Source organism: Peromyscus californicus, unplaced genomic scaffold (genome assembly GCF_007827085.1).
Source record: "Peromyscus californicus insignis strain IS unplaced genomic scaffold, ASM782708v3 Scaffold_22__1_contigs__length_63687245, whole genome shotgun sequence".
Classification (NCBI taxonomy): domain Eukaryota; kingdom Metazoa; phylum Chordata; class Mammalia; order Rodentia; family Cricetidae; genus Peromyscus; species Peromyscus californicus.
Genome location: NW_026294525.1, coordinates 54,822,070 through 54,843,827, shown reverse-complemented (window position 1 = coordinate 54,843,827; position 21,758 = coordinate 54,822,070). Strand labels below are relative to the sequence as shown.

The window sequence follows — 21,758 nt, the reverse complement described above, 5'->3', positions numbered from 1 at the left end:
TGCTTCTTCTGTGTCTGGCTGGCTGGCTGGCTGGGCCCTGGCTGGCTCTGCTTTTCTCTCTGCCTGCCAGCCCTGCCTACTCCTCCTCTGCCTAGCTATTGGACATTCAGCTTTTTATTAGACCAATCAGGTGCCTTAGGCAGGCAAGGTGAAACAGCAACACATCTTTACATAGTTAAACAAATATTCTATTCCACAGCATTTCCCCCGTCCTATGGACTATTTTTAATAACCATCTAGAATAAGACTGGTTGTTCTAAATTTATTCACTCTTCTGTGGTTAGAATGTAGGCTATTTCCAGTTCTCACACCAGGAACCATCGTCCAACGAACAGCCATACAGTGAAGTAAGTCTTTGGACATGGAAGTTGACACCCATACCGTAATCGTATGTAACCGTGGCAGCCAAAATGGCACACACAACACCTAGAAGCTAACAGACTGAACAAGTAGCATCAAAAACTAATTTCAGACAACTTAAAGGAAATTCAACAGACAATACATATTCATATGCACAGAATTTACATTGGTAACATTCTAAGACCTTTGCAAGTGTGATGAAATTTAGTCCTCAGTACAACCCTGGAGACATGGTATACAGTTAGTAAAGTCCTAGCTGCATAAACTTGAGAACAGGAGTTCAACCCCTTAAACCCGTGTTAAAAAAAGCCCAGTGTCACCAGGCGGTGGTGGCACACGCCCCAGCATGTTGGAGACAGAAGCAGGCGGATCTCTACATAGCGAGTTCCAGGACAGCCAGGGCTACAGAGAGAAAACCTGTCTCAAAAAAAGGCGGGTGATGGTGACATCCGCCTTTAATCCCAGGACTGAGGAGGCAGAGAAAGGCGGATCTCTGAGTTCGAGGCCAGCCTGATCTACAGAGTGAGCTCCAGGGCAGCCAGGGCTACACAGAAAAACAAACAAACAACAACAACAACAACAAAAACAGAAACACCATAAACAAGCAAAACCCGCATGTGGTGGTGGCCCCAGGCAGGTTCCTTGAGGCTCAGTGGCCAGCCAGATTAGCCCAATAAGAGTCCTCCTGGCCAATGAAAGACCATGTATCAAAAGGCAAGGCTGATGGTCCCTAGGGAATGACGATATAGGGTTGACCTTCGGCCTCCACAGGCTCTGGCACATGCACTCATGGAGAGGAAGAGGGAAGAGAGTGGAAGGGTAGGAATGGGGATGAGGGGGTGAGGTTGGAGGTGAGGGGACCGGGAGAGGGAGAGATGACGGCCAGTTCAGCTTGCAGCTGGAGGAAGGAGGAAACCTCCCCTGCGGCCCTGCCTTCCACCTTGTTTGAGACCTAGTTTTCCTCTGGTGCTGCTGGGGATTCCCCCTGTCCCCATGGGAACGCCGGGATAACAGATTCCAGGCGATTTCATCCTGCTTTGCGGAACTGAAAACTCAGGCTGTCACGATGGTAAGCGCTTTACTCCTGAGCCATCTCTTCTTAAAAGTTCAGTAAGGCTGGGATCAAGCCAGGCCACCAACAGAGGCCCTTGGGGAACGCTCCAGAGCCATCTAGAGCAGACTTTACTCTGGAACAGCGGGCTGCACCTCTCAATTAGGGAACCCGGACAACGTGCACCTCGGGGTACTCTACAATGCACCTTCACACAGCGGTGGTCTGTTTTGTACTCTGATCACTCACGACCTCGTTCTCAAATAACCGGTGCGAATTCTGTCACACAGTGGACACGTGGTGGGAAACGGATGCCCATTTTAACCTTCCTATTCGTCCTAGAACCTCCACCCCACCGACTTTTCATTTACTGTCGTCTTTCTGCATTTCTTACCCAGAACCGTTGACCAGCATAAATACTGATCGGAGTATACGTCCATATCCCATTTTTTCCATTTCTGGTCTCAAATCTAAGGGGCACACTCAAACGCCGCTTGGCCCACGAGAGAGGCCCCGCCTCACCTCGGGCGTCTGCATTTCGGACAAGCAAGCACTTGAGCGCGCTTCTTTGATATCCAGCCCAGTGGCTGGAGGGGAGGTCCCTGGGGACCCCGCGTCCCGCTGGGCGGCCGGGTGCCGCGGCGCAACAGCTCTCCGAGCCTCGGGCGGCTCTCCGCGGGCGGGAACCAGGGTCTGCCCGCCCCACCCCGTCCCCTGCCCGCCCCTGCCGGGGGGCGATCCGCGGGCGCGCCTCCCGACTCATGCCCAAACAAGGCAGCGCGGGAGCCGGGCGCGCGCACGCGGCGGGCCGGGGCGGCGGGTCCGCGGGGCGCGGGGCTCCGCCCGCGGGGGCAACCTCCGGCGGGCGGCGGCGCGTGCGCCGTGCGCCCCAGCTGGCCGCCGCGATGCCTATTTTAGTCAAAGCGGCCGCGAGCGGGGAGCTGGCCGGGGCCCGCGCCGCCCGGGGACCCTCCGCGAGCCCGTCGAGCCGCCGCTCCCCGCCGCTCCCCGCCGCCGTCGCAAACTCGGCGCGCGCCGCCCGCGCCCGGCCCCGGGACACGCCAGGTAAGGGCGCCGAGCGCCGGCTCACCGCGGGCAAAGTTGAGCCCCGAGCGGCCGAGCAACTTGCCGCGCGCCGCACTCGGCGCCGGCGCCGTCCTTGCAGCCGCCCTTCGCCCGCCCGCGCCCGGGGGGCCCTCGGCGGGACAGCGCAGGGGCGCGGAGCTGGGGACGCTGACACTCTTCCGAGAGCGAGGTGAGCGGGTCCCCGGGTGGGGTGCCGAGGGCCGGGGGCCACGGGTCCTCGCCACCGGCCCGCACCCTCGTTCCCAAGCCGGACTGAGCCCGTAAACCCGAAGGGAAGACCCGGCCACGCCACGCCGCTGGCCGCCCGAGGTGCGCGGAGACTCGGTGACAGTCACAGTGAACTGTTTGCACGGCTCTTTACTCACTGCTGTTCACCGTCATTTTTGTGATTTGGTCAGGGTTTAAAGTTAGCTTTCTCATTTAGCATTTTAGAACCGCAGACGCCTATTTGAAAACCCAATAGATGGGCACGATTTTACTACAGTAAGGAACTAGACTCTAGGGATCTGATGAGAAAGATGATGTTTTGATTCAGTAACAATGAATCTGACAGTTCACCCATCTGACCTTCTTCATTCATTCCCTGTATAAGGGCAGACCAGTGTAGGCCATTTAAACCCATTACGTAGTGATTGAGCCCAAGCCCGTTGGATTAATCATTGAATATAAAAAACTAACTGATTTTTAAAGACAGTAAACACTTTTATGGCTGTATTTCATAAGAAGACACTTTTATATGTGTATTTATATACCTGCAGCTGCGTCTATAATTTGTATACCTTTAATAAAGTGTAGCACATCAAAATATGTTTTACAGTAATCCTACGTTTGAACCTGGCTGTTGGGCTGGTGAGGAAGCTCACCGGCCGGTAAGGCACTAGCAGGCAAGCCTGACCGCATGCCTTGTCTCCTCAGGACCCACGTGGTGAAGGGGAGATTCCAGCAAGCTGTCCTTTGGCTTGTACGCCCACCCACCCCCCAGAAATAATAAACACATGCAATACATTTTAATGGTTTTTAATATTGTCTGGCTTTGAGGCGGATTATAGTTTCCTCATCAATTTACTTTGGCCAGAAATGTAAACTAACGCCACTTTTAGAACTTCCAAGAGCCTGAAAGTGAACTAAGACCATGTAGTGCAGCGTCTCTGTTCCAAGGGAAAACAGGTTGAGGAGGGAGGCTCCCCGATGGCTTGTGGGACCGACTCTGACTCAGCCTCAGGAAAGTATGAGTGAAATGGTTTTTTGTCCGCGTTGTGTTTCAATCTTATCCCATTCAGGTCTTCCTCGGTGACAGTATCGATGGAGGCCTTGGAAGGGTATAGATCCATATGTACCACCCCTGCCTCCCACAGGCATTGTGTAGCTATAGCAAGCAGGAGGCACTCACACTTCCAGGTTCTTGGAACCAGTCCCCCATCGTAATAAGCTTAGATTTTTATTAAGACTGTTGGAAAGTAGTTGAATTCTCATTTTTTTTTTACAGAAAAATCAATATTTAAGTCAACTTATTATTTGTGAACTGTTTGGAGTGGGTATGTAACTCTCTTGTCATCATGTTTAAAGCAAATGTCACAAAAGTAAACTTCCACTTACTTACTTCATTCATATTTATAAATTTGTTTGTCATCTTACGATATACAGAATTTATCCTCATATACTTACTTGTCTAGCATTCTTTCAAGATGTCCAAACCACACCTATTATTATACCACTTAAAATCTTTACTATGTTAAAAATGTAAATTTCTCTATTTTGAAAGATGTATATATTTCTAAATTAAATTTAAAGATATTTTTGGTCTTCATTTAACTTTAAAAATGAAATAGATTAATTCATGTCTTCTGTAAACCTACATAGTTTTTGCCAAGGACCAAATTTGTGTAATTAATAATGAAGGGTGTTTTGTGTGTGTGTGTGTGTGTGTGTGTGTGTGTGTGTGTGTGTGTGTGTATGTGTGTGTGTGTGTGTGTGTGTACATGTGGAGCAGGGACCAAGAATAGATAATAATGGACAGAACAGAGTGATACTTTGTATTGTTTTATATAAGTGTGTGTAAAATGTATATTAGTTGAAATATAAATGTGCGTAAAATGTATATTACTTGAAATGGATTTGCTGTGGTGCTTAATATTAAATACCCAAATATATTCATGAACCTTCCTACATACAAATTGTACACTTACTACTTTCTAATTTGTGAGATGCTATCAACTAGAATTATTTGAGGAATGAAAATAGAGACTTAAGTTGGAGAATAAAAGAAACTTTGAATGCTATTTAAGTTCTTTATATGTGTGTATATGCTAGTAAAGTATATGATTATGTACTATGTGCACATATTATGATAGGTATGTGCAATGATTTAACAGCTTTTAAGTAATAAATATAAGGGTGTTCATTTTTAAAAGGTTTAGAAAACCAGGGTTTTTTTTTTTTTTTTTGGTTGTTGTTTTTGTTTTACAGTTTTTTTCCAGTGCTTGGATTCCGTCTCCAGTGTGAATGGTTTGAAGATTGTGCTAACCCGGTGTAAATGTTGTGACCTATGAATGTAGGTGTTAGTTTCTCATACTTGCTGATTCTTACCCTCTTCAAGTATGTGTGTGTTCATTTCTAAACACACTGAACTCTCTGAGATGTTTCATTTCAACATAAGGCAAACGGGAGATCATTATGACAGGCACAGAAAAGGTCATTCTTTGTGACAGGGCTGGAGTTTGAACCTATGTACTTGATAAGTATTGGAAAACTGTTGACTAGCATGTAATTTGTAAAAATAATTTTGGCATATTACCTGTCATAGGTATGATAAGATGAACTTTCCATTTATGACTGATTGTGTTTTTGTCTTTATAGGACTTTTCAACATGAATTACACAGAGTCCAGCCCATTGGCAGAATCAACTCTAGCAGGTTTTAACTCTGAGTTGGGAAGCGTCACACCTGTGCCTTCCAATGAGACCACTTGTGAGAACTGGAGAGAGGTCCATCATCTGGTGTTCCATGTAGCAAACATTTGTTTAGCAGTTGGTTTGGTGATTCCAACCACTCTTCGCCTCCACATGATCCTTCTTAGAGGGATGTTGTCTATAGGTGAGGCACCCTGGGCTCAGATAACACTGTGCAGCTGGTGTCGAGTAGACTTGGCATTGGGAGCTTAGAGTGTCCTTTCCAGGTGTATAGCGTAGAAGAACCGTAAGCCTGTGTTAACCGCTCAGCAGTCTGTCTCCCAGCTTAGCACATAGGTCTCCACACAGCCATCGTCTCCCTTCCTTAACTGTGTAAGTGGTGTACGCTTTTCTAGACTGTGCAGGTTCTGTATGTCAGAAAGTCTATTCATGTGCCAGCATGTGGCTGTCAGAGCCAGACCGTGTGATTCCAGCCCTAATTCCACACCTTGCTAACTGTGTAACTTGAGCAAATGATTTTAATTTACTGTCACTCCAGTTTCCCCTTGTATCAGAGAAAGATAAAAATAAAGCTACCTTCTGGGGTTACTGTGAGGATTGAGTAAACGTGTGTTAGCATAGTGCCTGGCACAGAGCGGCCATGTTGTCTCTGCCATTATGGTTTGAAGAGACACTTGCTGTAGCCAGTGAAGGGATATGAGAGCAAAATCAGTTCCCATTTACAATAAACCAAGTGTACCATTCATATAGCATGTATGTAATATGGACATTTTTGACCCTATTAACTGATTGGGTATGTTTATTCACATCAAAATATTGAAACAATAGTTACTGTTTTATCCAGTGATTATTGACAAATTCTGTGATTCCTCCCCTCGAGTCTCCATTTATTTACGTGTGTTTCTGACCCTTGTAATATATCAGACAGATTAAGGAAGGCAGTCTCCACCCTTGTGAAAACAGATGGGCAGTCACAGTGTGGGGTGTCAGCTGGGCACTGCAGGCCTGTACCCCGTTGCTCAGGGCAGACAGGAGACAGGCTCAGTGCTGATGCAAGGCAAGGTCCCGCATTATGGCACGATAGCTCTGGGGAAATGACCAGGTTTCTCTTAAGTGTGAGCATGGAGTAACCTGGTGAAGGGCACAGGAGAGGAGAAGTTATAGCATAGCACAAAGGAAGACTAGCTTTTTGTCCTGAATGTACAGTGACGATAAGAGACAGAAAGGCTAGCTAGGCATCAGCTTTTGGGATTTCTGGAGCTGTGTGGCGTTTGCTAAGGTAGGGACTGCAGAGGCAGGTTGTTGGATGGAGGGAACCCGTGATCCAAATTATAAATCTTTTTTTTTTTTTTTTTGGTTTTTCGAGACAGGGTTTCTCTGTGTAGCTTTGCGCCTTTCCTGGAACTCGCTTTGGAGACCAGGCTGGCCTCGAACTCACAGAGATCCGCCTGCCTCTGCCTCCCGAGTGCTGGGATTAAAGGCGTGCGCCACCACCGCCCGGCTCCAAATTATAAATCTTAAGACAGGGGTTCTGGAGGTACAGTGTACCAGAATGCGTCTTTTAGCCCGGCACTTTCATCTACACATAAGGAGACTGAGGAGGTAGAGGGAAGAGACTTATTCAGATGTTCCACTGTGATGAAGTCCAGCATTTGCACGTCTGATTCTAAATGTGAAAAATTAGCTCTCATATGCACGTGAATCTATAAATCCATATCTTAGTGATCATTTTAAACTAGAACTATATTATATGCTTACATTCCCCTATAAAATTAGAAAATAAGGATATTTTCTATAAGGAAGAAGACCATTTGATGAATGGATAATCACCAAGTAGAAATTCGGGTCACTAAAAAGTTTCAGGAAGGCGTTTGCTCTTGGCTGGGATTTCACTCATTTGGTACAGTATTACCTCGGCTACGTGAAGCCCTGGGTGAGGTCCCCAGCACCTCATCAACTAGGCACTGTAGAGCATGCTGCCACTCAGGAGGTTGGATCAGAAGCTCAGTGACAACCTCAGCCACACTAGGGCTCAGCGCTGGCCTGAGCTACATGAGACCTTGTCTCAAAACAGCAAAGTAAATAAAGTATTTGAGTTCACCACTGATCACGAAAAAAACAAAATAAAATGCAGTATGTAATTCCTTAACTGATAATGAGGTTTAAAAAAAAACCTGGGGGGTGGGAGGGAATAGAGTCTCGCTCTATAGACCAGGCTGGCCTTAAACTCACAAAAGGATGCACCTGCCTCTGCCTCCCAAGTACGGGATTAAAGGTGTGGGCCACTGTGCCTGGATAGGAGTTTCAGACTTTATAGTATTGAAAGTGCAGTACTGATGTTTCCAGCTCGTAGGTTTGCGAGTTTGTAGGAACCTTTTGGAACACGTTTCTTCAGTGGTATCCAAATGTGGCATTCATTCCCTTCCTCACCTTCAGCCCCAGCTTAAGTAAACAGCCACAAATGGAGAATTCTTTCATATATGAGGTTGCCTTTGTTATTTACCAAGAATTGTACCCTCAAATGGGCGTGGCGGTGCATGCCTGTAACCCCAGTGTATAGGGGGACTGAGGCAGAAAGATACAGAGTTAAGGATAGCCTGGTCTACAAAGGGAGACACTGTCTCAAATGAAAATCTAGGGCTGGGGGTGTACCCAGTTGATAGAGTACTGTCTCCAATTCCCACACTCCCGGGTGGGGTCCTGCAGAAAGAAATGGAGTGAAGGAACAATGGCACCCAAAGATGGTGTGTGTGTGTGTGTGTGTGTGTGTGTGTGTGTGTGTGTGTGTGTGTGGTGGTGGTGGATGGGTATGGTGTGGTCTGGTGTGTGAGGGGGGATGGATGGATGGGTGTGGTCTGGTGTGTGTGTGAGGGGGGGATGGATGGGTGTGGTGTGGTCTGGTGTGGGGGGGATGGATAGGTGTGGTGTGATCTGGTGTGTGTGTGGGGGGTATGGGTGTGGTGTGGTCTGGTGTGTGTGTGTGGGGGGGATGGATGGGTGTGGTGTGGTCTGGTGTGTGTGTGAGGGGGGAATGGATGGGTGTGATGTGGTCTGGTGTGTGTCGGGGGATGGATGGGTGTGGAGTGGTCTGGTGTGTGTGTGTGGATGGATGGGTGTGGAGTGGTCTGGTGTGTGTGGGGGGATGGATGGGTGTGATGTGGTCTGGTGTGTATGTGGGGGGATGGGTGTGGTGTGGTCGGGTGTGGGGGGGATGGATGGGTGTGGTGTGGTCTGGTGTGTGTGTGGATGGATGGGTGTGGAGTGGTCTGGTGTGTGTGGGGGGGATGGATGGGTGTGGTGTGGTCTGGTGTGTGTGTGTGGGGGGATGGATGTGGTGTGGTCGGGTATGGGGGGATAGATGGGTGTGGTATGGTCTGGTGTCTGTGTTGGGGGGGATGGATGGGTGTGGTGTGGTCGGGTGTGGGGGGAATCTTTTTAGTAATAAACCAGAATGGAAATGTGGTATTCAGCTTACTATTTCTAGATATATTTGGTTCTAGGCAGAGCAGGATTATAGTAAGCTCTTGACTGAATCTGTTTTAAGTGTCTAACACCTGCTTCTGTTACTCAACAGGGTGTACCCTTTATGTAGTCTGGGCCACTCTCTACCGATGTGCCTTGGATATAATGATCTGGAACTCGGTGTTCTTGGGTATCAATATTTTGCATCTTTCATATCTTTTGTACAAGAAAAGACCGGTAATTACTAAAATTTTTTAATGAGAAAGTAACTTTAAATATGAAAGCTTTTTAAAAGTACTTCATTTAGACTTGCAAGTGAGCATCTTAGTCCCTCTCAAATATTCTGACTATTGAGCTTTCTATGTAAATGCCTGAGAGAAACGCGTTTGAAATCTGTGAAATTTGTTTAACAAATGAATTTTCCGAACTTTGACTTGCTAGAGCATGAACACATGACTAATACTGTCTTTTTTTAGGCATATTATGTGATTATTTCCTGGTCTGCTGATACTCAGTTATCACTTGGAAATATCTTCGCTTAATTATAAAATTACTGATAAGCAACTTCCATTTCATACTAATGATTTGCAGATAGTTCATTCTATTTTCATAGTATAATGGCTATTATCTTTCTTGAGTTTAAAATATTCATGTGAAGAAATCAGCACTTTTGGTGGATATTCACCAGAATATCAATACTTAACATTTTTATTTTTAACACTGGCTTCTCTTACAACATCTTCTTAATACCTAAACCAAAAATAGAGCAAGCCTGCTCACACCCCTGTGATCCCAGCACTTATGGAGTAGGGGGAGTGACAGTTCAAGGCCAGCCTGCTCTACATAGTGAGTGACAGTTCAAGGCCAGCCTGCTCTACATAGTGAGTGACAGTTCAAGGCTAGCCTGCTCTACATAGTGAGTGACAGTTCAAGGCTAGCCTGCTCTACATAGTGAGTTTGAAGTTAGCTTGGAGCTGTGAATGAGGTTCCATCTTAAAAACAAAACAACATCAGCAACCAAACATAACCTCCAAGAACATAAAAAAAACAAAGTAGAAGGCAGCTGGGTTCACAGAAATCACTCCATACGTGGTCACTGACTGTCCTAAGGACAAGCATTCAGTCACCCAAGGCTGTAATGCTCATCTTAGCTCTGATTTTAATGTAGAAAACTATTAGAAAATAGGACATTTCACACAGAAATACAGGTGATATACATGTGGGTACTCCACTACTCCATAACCTCCTCACACACAGCCGCTCAGTTTGGGTTGCTTGTATGTATTGGTCTGTATTTTCCTGGGTTAGGCTGTGTGATGAATGAGATCTCAGTAATGCAGAACAGCAGTGGCCTTTCTTCTCACCCACCTTACCTGTTGACTGGCATCACTGAGTCTATCTTATGTTTCCGGGTCTCTGCTAAAGCAGCAAGTTCTTTTGGGACTGTGCATTCTTACGGCAGAGGGGACCATACAAAAGCTGGAAAACATCCATCTGCTCAAGGGTCTGGAAGTGGTGTGTGGCTCAGAGCACTGGATGCTCTTGCAGAGGACCTGGGTTTAGTTCCCAGCACCCACAACCATCTATAACTCAATTCCAAGGGACCTAATGCCCTCTTCTAGTCTTCATGGGCACTGATTGCACATATTGCAGACCAAATACCCATACATAAAATTAAAAATCAAAGCCGGGCGGTGGTGGCGCACACCTTTAATCCCAGCACTCGGGAGGCAGAGGCAGGCGAATCTCTGTGAGTTCGAGGCCAGCCTGGTCTACAGAGCGAGATCCAGGAAAGGCGCAAAGCTACACAGAGAAACCCTGTCTCGAAAAACCAAAAAAAAAAAAAAAAAAAAATTAAAAATCAAACAAAAAGCCATTTCTGTAAAAAAAAAAAAAAAAAATCTGTGTCTCTTCTGCTTACTGTTTCATTGGCCAAAGCCAGTGGCCTGGCCAAGCCTGCTGATGTTGGAATTAGGGCAAAGTAATTCTCTTACGGGACAGCAAACAATTGGAGGCAATAGTGTAGTGTAACACACTAACCGTTGTAGCCCTGTGTACACTGAAGATGCTCGGAGAAACTTTTGACAAACAGATGCTTCCAAAGAAGAGAATTCAGGCAGCCTCACGAAGAAACTGAGTCTTGAGCTGAGGTGTAGAGGAAAGACGGGGCATGGATGTGTGTGACTAGACTGTGACAGGTCCTGTGTTCATCACTGTGCCACAGTAGATATTGTGTGGGCTGGATGGGACAGATTTGTGAGGAAATCATGCTGGATGCTCACTACTAGAGCTGTGGAGTAGAGGAGGTAGAACTGTAATAATGAGGATGACAGTTCTCAGATATTAGAGCCTTTTCTGGAAACCCAAGTTCACAGTCCCTGAGTCACTGACGTGATTGAAGCACCAGAAAGAACATCTCACATCTAGGGCTGTTGTTTGGTTTGGTTTGGTTTTTTTCTCTGTCACTTAAATAAATAAAGATGATTCTTCATCAGAATGAAATGGGGACAGACCAGAGTGACATCAGGTAGAAGCAGCTTTTGTGCTCGGACTCTGTGGGTTTCATCGTGTTTCATTGAGCTTTCACTGAGACAGAGTTCATTCACAGTGCAGTACAATTTTCCATGCACCCAATTATGGTGGCTTCCAGACGCTGCATGCCCTGGGCCTGAGAGACTCTGAGAAGGGGTGATTACGACAGTCACCGAACTGCTGTCCGTAGCCAGTCTTAGTCATCAGAGGGATCTCAGTGCTACGAAGCTTAGGCTGGGATGAGACCACCATGCCAGAGCTCTACCCTTTTTTCTTCCTTTGCTTAGGAATATGTAAATATGAGGTAGTGATTGCAGCCATGAGTGTTGGCTTTCCTGCCTCGATGCATTAAATAATTACATGGAGATAAAATGCTTAATGCATATTTTGTGAATTTGTTTTTCCATTCTCACTGTCATAATTAAAAGTTAAGGTAATTTCTTCTTTTGAAACAAACGTGTTATGGACTGCTGCTAAGGTTAGGAAGGTATGTGTTTTGACAGAATCCAAAAACTCAGACGTTGCTTCAGGATCAGTAGAAAGGTGGACCATTAGAGTCCTCTCAGCCTTCCCGATAGAGTATAAATTACACCACTACTAACTCTCTAAGACCCCACTGACCGCATACAGCAAGCCACCGGTGTGTACCATAGATTTGTTTATTCTTATGTCTATATCCCGCCCTCAAGAGTCCAGGACCTCAACATCACTGTCTTTCAGGTCAAGATCGAAAAGGAGCTGGGTGGTGTCTACCACCGATTGTTTGAACCACTCCGTGTCCCTCCTGATTTATTCAGAAGGTTAACTGGACAGTTTTGTATGATCCAGACCTTGAAAAAGGGCCAGACGTACGCCACAGAGGATAAAACCTCAGTTGATGATCGTCTTAGTATTCTCCTAAAGGGGAGGTGAGTGTTACATGGAAATAGGAACCCCCAGGTTGCCTTCCATCTTTTATAACCTCTAGGAAGGAGTGCAACACGGAGATGTTGCCAGCCAATGGAGGAAGCAGTGGCTGTGTGTTGGTGAAAGTAATTTTGCAACTGAAATTTGGGCTGCTGTGGAAGTGTGTGCCAAAGCTAGGTAGACACCGTGGTCCTGAATCGTATTGATACCAAAATTTTCTACAGTGAATACTTTGCTAACCATGTTTACTTTTGCTTGAAGTTAATGAGTCAAAATTGAAGTAGGTTCAAATTAAATTCACGAAGCTTATGCATATGGCAGAGGTGGTCTGTTTTTTGAGTAGCACAGACTATATGGAGGATCTGAATGGAGAGTCTCGGATGTTGCATGGGTGTAATTGTTACTGTGCTCACTCGGTGGTGGTTTTGGGTGAGGTCTCAGACTCCTGGGCTCATGTGACTCTGTATCTTCAGCCTCCTAAGTTACTGGATCTGCGGACGTGTGTCACTGGGCCTGCCTTGAAACGTGTTGTTAACAGCCTCCCTTCCCCTCGGAAGTCTGTAATGTAGAAATTACATGTTCGTTCCCACTGCACGAGTGACTGTAATGGTAGCGTGGTCTGCACTAGTGATGTATGCTGGTGCTTTTCTCAGGTCGTTTTTAAATATATTTGTGCCTCTGGAAGTGCTTTAAGTTGTGTCCATTACTTGTAGAATATTTAAAATAGTGCAGATACACTACTGTACTGTTTCAGTGATAAAAAGAATGATTTTGCTTTTGTGAAGTGCTGTATGTTTGTTAACGTTTTGACTTGTGTTAACAGAATGAAGGTCTCCTATCGAGGACATTTTCTGCATAACATCTACCCCTGTGCCTTTATCGATTCCCCAGAATTCAGATCAACCCAGATGCACAAAGGGGAAAAGTTCCAGGTAGGATTTGGTTTCGAAGGTTAAAACTTTTTTGTATCTCACTCAAATCCAGTGAAATGGAAAAGTCACCATGATTTCTTTTTAAAAAAGGAGATGCCCACAGTAGTGTGCACAGTATAATTCAATAAAACAAAACAGCAACAGCTCCTACCTTTCAACGGTGTTTGTGCGCGCACAACTGGAGGTGGACAGTGCTTGTGTGCGCACACAGCTGGAGGTGGCCATTGCTTGTGAGAGCACAGCTGGAGGTGGACAGTGCTTGTGTGCGCACAACTGGAGGTGGGACAGTACTTGTGTGCACACAACTGTAAGAGGGACAGTGCTTGTGTGCGCACAACTGGAGGTGGGACAGTACTTGTGTGACACAACTGTAAGAGGGACAGTGCTTGTGAGAGCACAACTGGAGGTGGGACAGTGCTTGTGTGAGCACAACTGGAGGTGGGACAGTGCTTGTGTGCGCACAGCTGGAGGTGGGACAGTGCTTGTGTGAGCACAACTGGAGGTGGGACAGTGCTTGTGTGAGCACAGCTGGAGGTGGGACAGTGCTTGTGTGCACACAACTGGAGGTGGACAGTGCTTGTGTGCACACAACTGGAGGTGGACAGTGCTTGTGTGCACACAACTGGAGGTGGACAGTGCTTGTGAGAGCACAACTGGAGGTGGGACAGTGCTTGTGAGAGCACAGCTGGAGGTGGGACAGTGCTTGTGTGAGCACAACTGGAGGTGGACAGTGCTTGTGCGCACACAACTGGAGGTGGGACAGTGCTTGTGAGAGCACAACTGGAGGACAGTGCTTGTGTGCACACAACTGGAGGTGGACAGTGCTTGTGTGCACACAACTGGAGGTGGACAGTGCTTGTGTGCACACAATTGGAGGTGGACAGTGCTTGTGAGAGCACAACTGGAGGTGGGACAGTGCTTGTGAGAGCACAGCTGGAGGTGGGACAGTTCTTGTGTGCACACAACTGGAGGTGGACAGTGCTTGTGCGCACACAACTGGAGGTGGGACAGTGCTTGTGTGCGCACAGCTGGAGGTGGGACAGTGCTTGTGTGCACACAACTGGAGGTGGGACAGTGCTTGTGTGCACACAACTGGAGGTGGACAGTGCTTGTGTGCACACAACTGGAGGTGGGACAGTGCTTGTGTGCACACAATTGGAGGTGGACAGTGCTTGTGAGAGCACAACTGGAGGTGGGACAGTGCTTGTGTGAGCACAACTGGAGGTGGACAGTGCTTGTGCGCACACAACTGGAGGTGGGACAGTGCTTGTGTGTGCACAGCTGGAGGTGGGACAGTGCTTGTGTGCACACAACTGGAGGTGGGACAGTGCTTGTGTGCACACAACTGGAGGAGGACAGTGCTTGTGTGCACACAACTGGAGGTGGACAGTGCTTGTGAGAGCACAACTGGAGGTGGGACAGTGCTTGTGTGCACACAACTGGAGGTGGGACAGTGCTTGTGTGCACATAACTGGAAGTGGCCAGTGCTTGTGAGAGCACAACTGGAGGTGGGACAGTGGTTGTGTGCACACAACTGGAGGTGGGACAGTGCTTGTGTGCGCACAACTGGAGGTGGACAGTACTTGTGTGCACACAACTGGAGGTGGGACAGTGCTTGTGTGCACACAACTGGAGGTGGGACAGTGCTTGTGTGCACACAACTGGAGGAGGACAGTGCTTGTGTGAGCACAACTGGAGGTGGACAGTGCTTGTGAGAGCACAACTGGAGGTGGGACAGTGCTTGTGTGCACACAACTGGAGGTGGGACAGTGCTTGTGTGCGCACAACTGGAGGTGGACAGTACTTGTGTGCACACAACTGGAGGTGGGACAGTGCTTGTGTGCACACAACTGGAGGTGGGACAGTGCTTGTGTGCACACAACTGGAGGAGGACAGTGCTTGTGTGAGCACAACTGGAGGTGGACAGTGCTTGTGCGCACACAACTGGAGGTGGACAGTGCTTGTGAGAGCACAACTGGAGGTGGGACAGTGCTTGTGTGCACACAACTGGAGGTGGACAGTACTTGTGTGCGCACAACTGGAGATGGGACAGTGCTTGTACGCACACAACTGGAGGTGGACAGTGCTTGTGAGAGCACAACTGGAGGTGGACAGTGCTTGTGTGCACACAACTGGAGGTGGACAGTGCTTGTGTGCACACAACTGGAGGTGGAGGTCTGGAAAGCCGTGTCCTGATCTAGCCGTGACACTAACACCATTATTTCTGGGGTGTGAGTTTGCTTGCTGTTTCATTTTTCAAAACTGGTCACTTAAATTTCTTAATATTTCCACTAAAAACTTATTGTTTGGGGGTCTAGGTAAGAGTGCAGGCTGTTCTTCAAGAGGACCTGGGTTTGTTCCCAGCACCCACTGGCCACTCACAATCATCTGTGACTCCAGTCCCTGAGGGTCCACGCCCCCTTCTGGCATTTGTGAATTCACGTAAAATAACAATACATGCAGTCTTTTTAAAAAATCAGCTTTATTATGAGAATGATTATGTCATTTGTAGATAATTCATGTTCCTAAACACATCCTTGATTAACTCCATTAGTTAAACAGAAACCTGGCTTTACTCCCGAGAACTTACTGAAAAACACCCCTCCGATCACTTCATTCTTTTGCAGTTAGTGACCGTGTTTAAAGGCAAAGAGGAAATTCCTCTCAGGATCAGCAGTTCAGACGTTGACTACTCAGCTTAGTTCTTCTCCATTGTATGGCAGCTGTCCGGGTTGTTCCCAAGTCCCCGGGCCGTCTGTTGTATTTGCTGTTCTTAGGAGCGCAGCCAAGAACACAGCTCTCTGGGTAAATAGCAGTGAGGAGATATTCTGGGCACAGGGTTGCTTTGGTACAGTGCATATTGAATGAGAAATAGCACTGAAGAGGATGTCATCACCGAAGAAAGAGGACCTGCCACCGTCCCTTGCTGCAGAGTCTTCTGGGCTCGGTTTGGGGTGCCCTTCAACTCGAGCTGCCACAGGCTGGACGTGAAGGGAAAGTGCAGTTCCCTCTACCTCATTCGAATGTCAGCCCTGTCTTGCTGCCACTCTGCTCGCATAAAAGGCCTGGGTAACTGTGGAGTTTGTTAAAGTTGGGCACATTTGCCAGAAGTACTCGTTTAAGCTCACTGACTGTGGGGATTTCAGTGAGAATGGCTTGCATAGGTGCATGTGTTTGAATGCTTGGTCCCCACTTAGGGGAACTGTTTGGGAAGGATTGGGAGGTGTGGCTTGTTGGAGGTGTGTCACTAGGAGTGGGCTTTGAGGTCTCAGAAGCCCAGGCCAGGCCCAGAGTCTCTCTCTCTCTCTCTCTCTCTCTCTCTGCCTGCTGCTTGTGGATCAGGGTGTACAGCTCTCAGCTGCTGCTCCAGTCCCATGGCCTGTCTGCTCCCTGCCATGATGATAATGGACTAAGCCGCTGAAACTAAACAAGCCCCCAATTAAGTGCTCTCTAATATAAGAGTTGTCTTGGGCATGGCAATAGAACACTGACTTAAGACACTGATGATGCAGTTCTGTTCTGTGCTGGTCATGTTTGACATATAGGAAAAGAAAGCTGGTGTGTGTCCAGCTGTTCTGACCTTGGTACTGTGGGGGGTCGTCTGTGTCCCAGGGTGTCTGCTTCTATTTGAGCAGTGTGTTTAACCACCATCACCCGTGAGCCAGAACAGGATGGGCTCACAGGACCACGTCTGTCTCCTCTTTCTGCTGACCTCCTTATAGTTGCTTGGTCCACCGCGGTCTGTTACACTCTTTCCTCTCTGTGGGAGCAGGTGGTTTTATGTAACAACTCAGTCTCTTTATTATCCTGAAGAGAAGAGTCAGTTTGGGGTGGAAACTAAACTTTTGTTCCAGAAGGAGTAATCCCCAAGGACCAGGTGTAGAAGTATGTACTCACTTTCCGCTGGACTCTAAGTTACATTTGTAATTAAGCTAGCAAAAATGTTACCTCCACTGGCAACAGTTTCCCTTCTTCTTGGGGACTGAGTTTTAGAAGTTTAGAATTGTTCTTAACTGATGCGAAGATTCCAAGAACATGATGAAAACTGCAGTACCCTAGCTGGATGAAGGATGTGGATTCATCCTTGATCACTCCAGCCAGCTTTCTTTGGCACAGGGGATGGTATTTTGTGAGTTCGTGGTATTTTGCAATTGCCAGTGGACAAAAAAACGACACAACCGTCGAGTCTGTGCCAACCACAGAGCCAACTTCATCAGAATAAACCCAGGGAGATTGTGCTTTGACTGTTTACAAAGCATTTCTGTTGGCAGATACTCAGTGAAAAGTAGTTGTTTATGTGTGTTCTTGTAGCTGTACATCAGAGGGCCGTGAATATGGCCTCTTTCTGAAGCACATTCACATCCTTCCCTAGGAGGCATTCTGTTACGGACTTATATCCATTGGATTACCTTGTTTGTTTGAGTCAGGGTTTCGTGGAGCCCAGACTGGCCTTGAACTCTGTGTAGCCAAGGATCTCCATGGACTTTGGATCTTCCTGCCTCTACCTCTTGGGTGTTGGGATTATGCAGTGTGGGTATCAAACCCAGGCTTCTTGCATGTTAGGCAAGTACTCTCCCACAGAGCTACACCCTCAACCCTTTTTATTTTTTGTTTGTTTGTTGACACAGCATCTTACTATGTAGCCCAAGCTGGCCTTGAGCTCATTGTGTAGTCCAGGTTGGCTCCAACCAGTGATAGTCCTCTTGCCTCAGCATTGCAAGTGCTGGTATTCTAGGCATGTGCCACCACTCAGACTATTATTTCTGTAGATTCGTTCTGTGGTCAGGGTGCTGATTGAACAGTAGTAGAAAAGAGAAGACCGGCAAGGCAGCATAGATCATCACATGGTAAACACTGTCGTAATTGAAGGGCTACAGGCAGACTGGTGATGCCAGAATCGTCCCGAAACTCACTGTCCTTAGTGCCTGCTGTTGTGGGACTTGCAAATCAGGCTGTCACTTAACAGCCGTTGACAGGGTCTTCAGTGTCATTGTTATAAAAGTAGCAGTAGTGTTTTGTGTTTGGGTTTCTCTTTATTGAGTGATCATTTCTGATAAACATTTTTCTTTTGATTCTGTCTCGGGCTGCTGCTTCCCACGGTCAGTCACATGGCATGGTGCTGTGAAACCTGAAAGTCAGTCTGAGGGAGAGGTCTTAGAAGTGCATGTCCCTGCTCTTGTGAAATAAACGAGCATTAAATTTTAACCGGTATTTAAAGAAAACAGCACCTTCGGACTGGAGAGATGGCGCTGAGGTTAAAAGCAATTTCTAATACCCACATGGCAGCTCATGGTGGTCAGTAGCTCAAGTTCCATAGATCTGACACCCTCTCTGGCTTCCACGGCACCAGGCACAGTGGTGCGCAGACATACATACAGGCAAGACAGCCATATTCTTAAAATAAGGATCATGTGTGCAGGTGTGCATCTCTGTGTGTGTGTGCTTAGAGGCCCCATTGTGCACTTCTCTGCCATTCTGCCTTGTTCCTGGAGTTCAGGATCTCCCACTTAACCTGGAGCTAGCCTGGTGGCCAACAAGCCCCAATGATCCTCCTGTTTCTGCCCTCCATAGTGCTGGGGTTACCAGCATCTGGGGCCACACCCAGCTTTTTATGTGGACGTTGGGATTTGAACTCTGTTTTTAGGCTTACATGGCAAGCACTCCTACCACTGATCACTCCTCCACCTCCCCCATCTCCCTTTCTTAGATAGCATCTTACTGTGGATCTCAGCCTGGCCTGGCACTCACTGTATATGTAGCCCAGGCTGGCTCCAAACTTGCTATCCTGCTTTAGCTGCTTGAGTGCTAGGATTCCAGGCATAGGATACCATGCCTGGCCCCTCTTGGCTCTTGTCTTTTTAAGAGGTTTTTATGCGGGTATGGCTGTGTCTGTGTATGCACGTGCACAATGTGAGGACCCCTGGCGGTCAGGAGGGCATCACACACCCCAAAACTGAAGTCACAGATGCGGGTCATGGGAACTGAACCCAGGTCCTTTCGAAGCACAGCGGGCCTTCTTAAGCGTTAAGCCATCTCTTCAGCCCTGGATCTCGTCTTTCTTATTGGCTGTCCTACCTTCAGTGTCATGGGTGGTATTTGGCAGGAAGTGCGTTCGTCATAGTGTATACCGATGAAGAGTGTCACATGGTGTTTTGTGGACTCAAAATCTGCATTTCTTAAATCCAGATGTTCTTCGTTTTCACAAAGCCTCTTCTGATGTAATAAATGCAAACTTTATTTTTCTGGGAGCATTGGCCCACTTTTGGAAGTAACTAATTAATCTAATTTTCCAAAGCGCCAACTTCAGCCTGTTGGTATGAGGGAACCAGGAAGCTGGGGGTTTTCATTTTGGTTTTTTTTTTCTCTTGGTAGACATAAATCCTCCTTTGACTTCTGAAAAGGAAGCTCTTTTGGAACTATTTGTTCTGAGGCCCAGATAAGACTTCATGTCAGTTTAGCTAGCTTTTACCAATCTCCAGCTGGGACAAGCACTGGTCTAGTGCTGAGGATGTGAACTGGACTTTACTGACGCCAGTGTCTGCTTCTGCCAACTACTTCTTGTGAGTGTGGGCTGACCACCACTCTGTGATGAAGCCAGGCACTGGACCTGAAGACACCTGGTCTCTTCCGTCAGTGTGCTCCGGAGTCCGCACGTGTGTGTCGGGGATGAGTTGGGCCCTTAGGATATGAGTGTCATCATGAGGGAAGTGATAGCATTCTGAGTGTTGAAGGGCAGTTGCCTGGTAGGAGGGGCTTCTGGATTCTGAGCCCTGATAGCATGGAGAAGGGGATGGGAGGGTCGCTTGAGCTCTAGCGCTGTGACAGTGAGCACCCCTGAGGACAGAGAAGGGGATGGGAGAGTCGCTTGAGCTCTGGCGCCATGACAGTGAGCACCCCTGAGCACGGAGAAGGGGATGGGAGGGTCGCTTGAGCACTGGCGCCGTGACGGTGACCACCCCTGAGCACGGAGAAGGGGATGGGAGGGTCGCTTGAGCTCTAGCACTGTGATGGTGACCACCCCTGAGCACGGAGAAGGGGATGGGAGGGTCGCTTGAGCTCTGGCGCCGTGACGGTGACCACCCCTGCTTTCCCGTGCTGCACTGCTTACATGGGAGGGTGTGGTGTCTCAGCGCTGGGCTAGTCTGAGCTCCTAGCTCAGTAGGCTACCTTGGAACTAGCCTTGAAACCCACGGCAGAAGGTCGCTCACCAGCTGCCCTCATCAGCAGCTGACCCGAGCCTTTGAGTCTTTCTCAGTGTATGTGTATTTATGAGTCATCTGGGTGAAAGGTGTTCCTAGGAAATTTGCTTTACAGGTCTAATCTTAGGTGCTGGTGGTGTAGCTCAATGATGGGCAGCTCAGTGTAGAACATTTCCGGGTTTGAGTCCCAGAACCAGACACACATGCATTCACACACCCTCTCTTTCTCTCCTGAGTTCATTTGCATGAAGGTCTATCTTTAAACTTCATTGTAAACAACAATGGGTAAAGACATATTTTACCATAATTAGTATTTCCCATTGCAACATCCACAGCGGTATTGACATGGTGGCCGTTCTTTCTTCCTGAGACCACACAAACCAAAGCAGTAAAACTCAGAGAAGTTGCCTGGATTTAGTCTACTGATTTTGTGTCTTTAAAAATAATTCTATACAGTGTGTTAGGTTATAACTAATTTAATAAATATATCTATGATTGTGTCTGCTTCTTCCACAGGTCACCATTGTTGCAGATGATAACTGCAGGTTTTTATGCTGGTCAAGAGAAAGACTGACTTACTTTCTGGAGTCAGAGCCTTTTCTGTACGAAATTTTTAGATATCTTATAGGAAAAGACATAACAAATAAACTCTACTCACTGAATGATCCTACCTTAAATGATAAAGTAAGTGCCTTTCTGATTCTTTTGGTTAAATAGATATGTGTGTTTTCCTGAATTTTCGTTAAGTATTCAAAACTTCAGAGGGGATATTTGTAATAGAGAGACTCTTTAGCAAGTCCTTTCTTGAAGGCAAGGAAGTATGTTATAATTATTGCCATTGCCGTAGCTTGGCCTGACTGTTAAGGACCTCATTTATGGGATGGAGTACTGTCCTTCCCAGAAGTCTGTTGTGTGGATGAAGGAGGATGGGAGGGAGTGGGCATGGAGAAGGCGTGCCAAGGCAGGACTGTAAGAAGTCAGACTAAGAGTTGGCATTTGGCCTTGGTGCCCTCTGCGTCTCCCAGGAATCCAGAGACCAGCGAAGATGGACTTCCAGAGCTCTAGGCAGCATAGTTTTCTGCATTTGTTTAGAAGGAAATTAAAACAATTGCAGATGAGAACTTTTAAAACATTCTCCTGTGACCGGACTGCCTGCCGGGGGCACTGGATACGGTGTTCCTCTTAGGTTCCCCTGTCCAGGTACTTCCCACTGTAAGTTAGGCCTGGGGCAGAGGCAGAGCCAGAGAGTGCTTGCCTGTTATGCATGAGACCTTGGGTTTGATCCCTAACACTGCAAAAGAGAAACAGTTGTGCTTACTAT

At 47.3% G+C, this 21,758-nt stretch overlaps 1 protein-coding gene across 9 annotated transcripts in view; it reads left to right on the top strand.

The window, feature by feature from the left end:
* Positions 1-2,358: 2,358 nt before the first annotated feature.
* Positions 2,359-21,758, top strand: part of Bves (blood vessel epicardial substance) — a 36,797-nt gene continuing 17,397 nt past the window's right edge. Inside the window, exons 1-8 of one of the 9 annotated variants that reach the window (XM_052751401.1) lie at positions 2,386-2,476; positions 3,984-4,032; positions 4,964-5,048; positions 5,354-5,590; positions 8,981-9,105; positions 12,121-12,308; positions 13,130-13,238; positions 20,954-21,121. In XM_052751401.1, coding sequence (XP_052607361.1) covers positions 5,365-5,590; positions 8,981-9,105; positions 12,121-12,308; positions 13,130-13,238; positions 20,954-21,121 — 816 coding nt within the window. In that variant the 5' untranslated portion in view covers positions 2,386-2,476; positions 3,984-4,032; positions 4,964-5,048; positions 5,354-5,364. The other 8 variants (XM_052751404.1, XM_052751402.1, XM_052751406.1 and 5 more) reach the window with 8 other exon arrangements.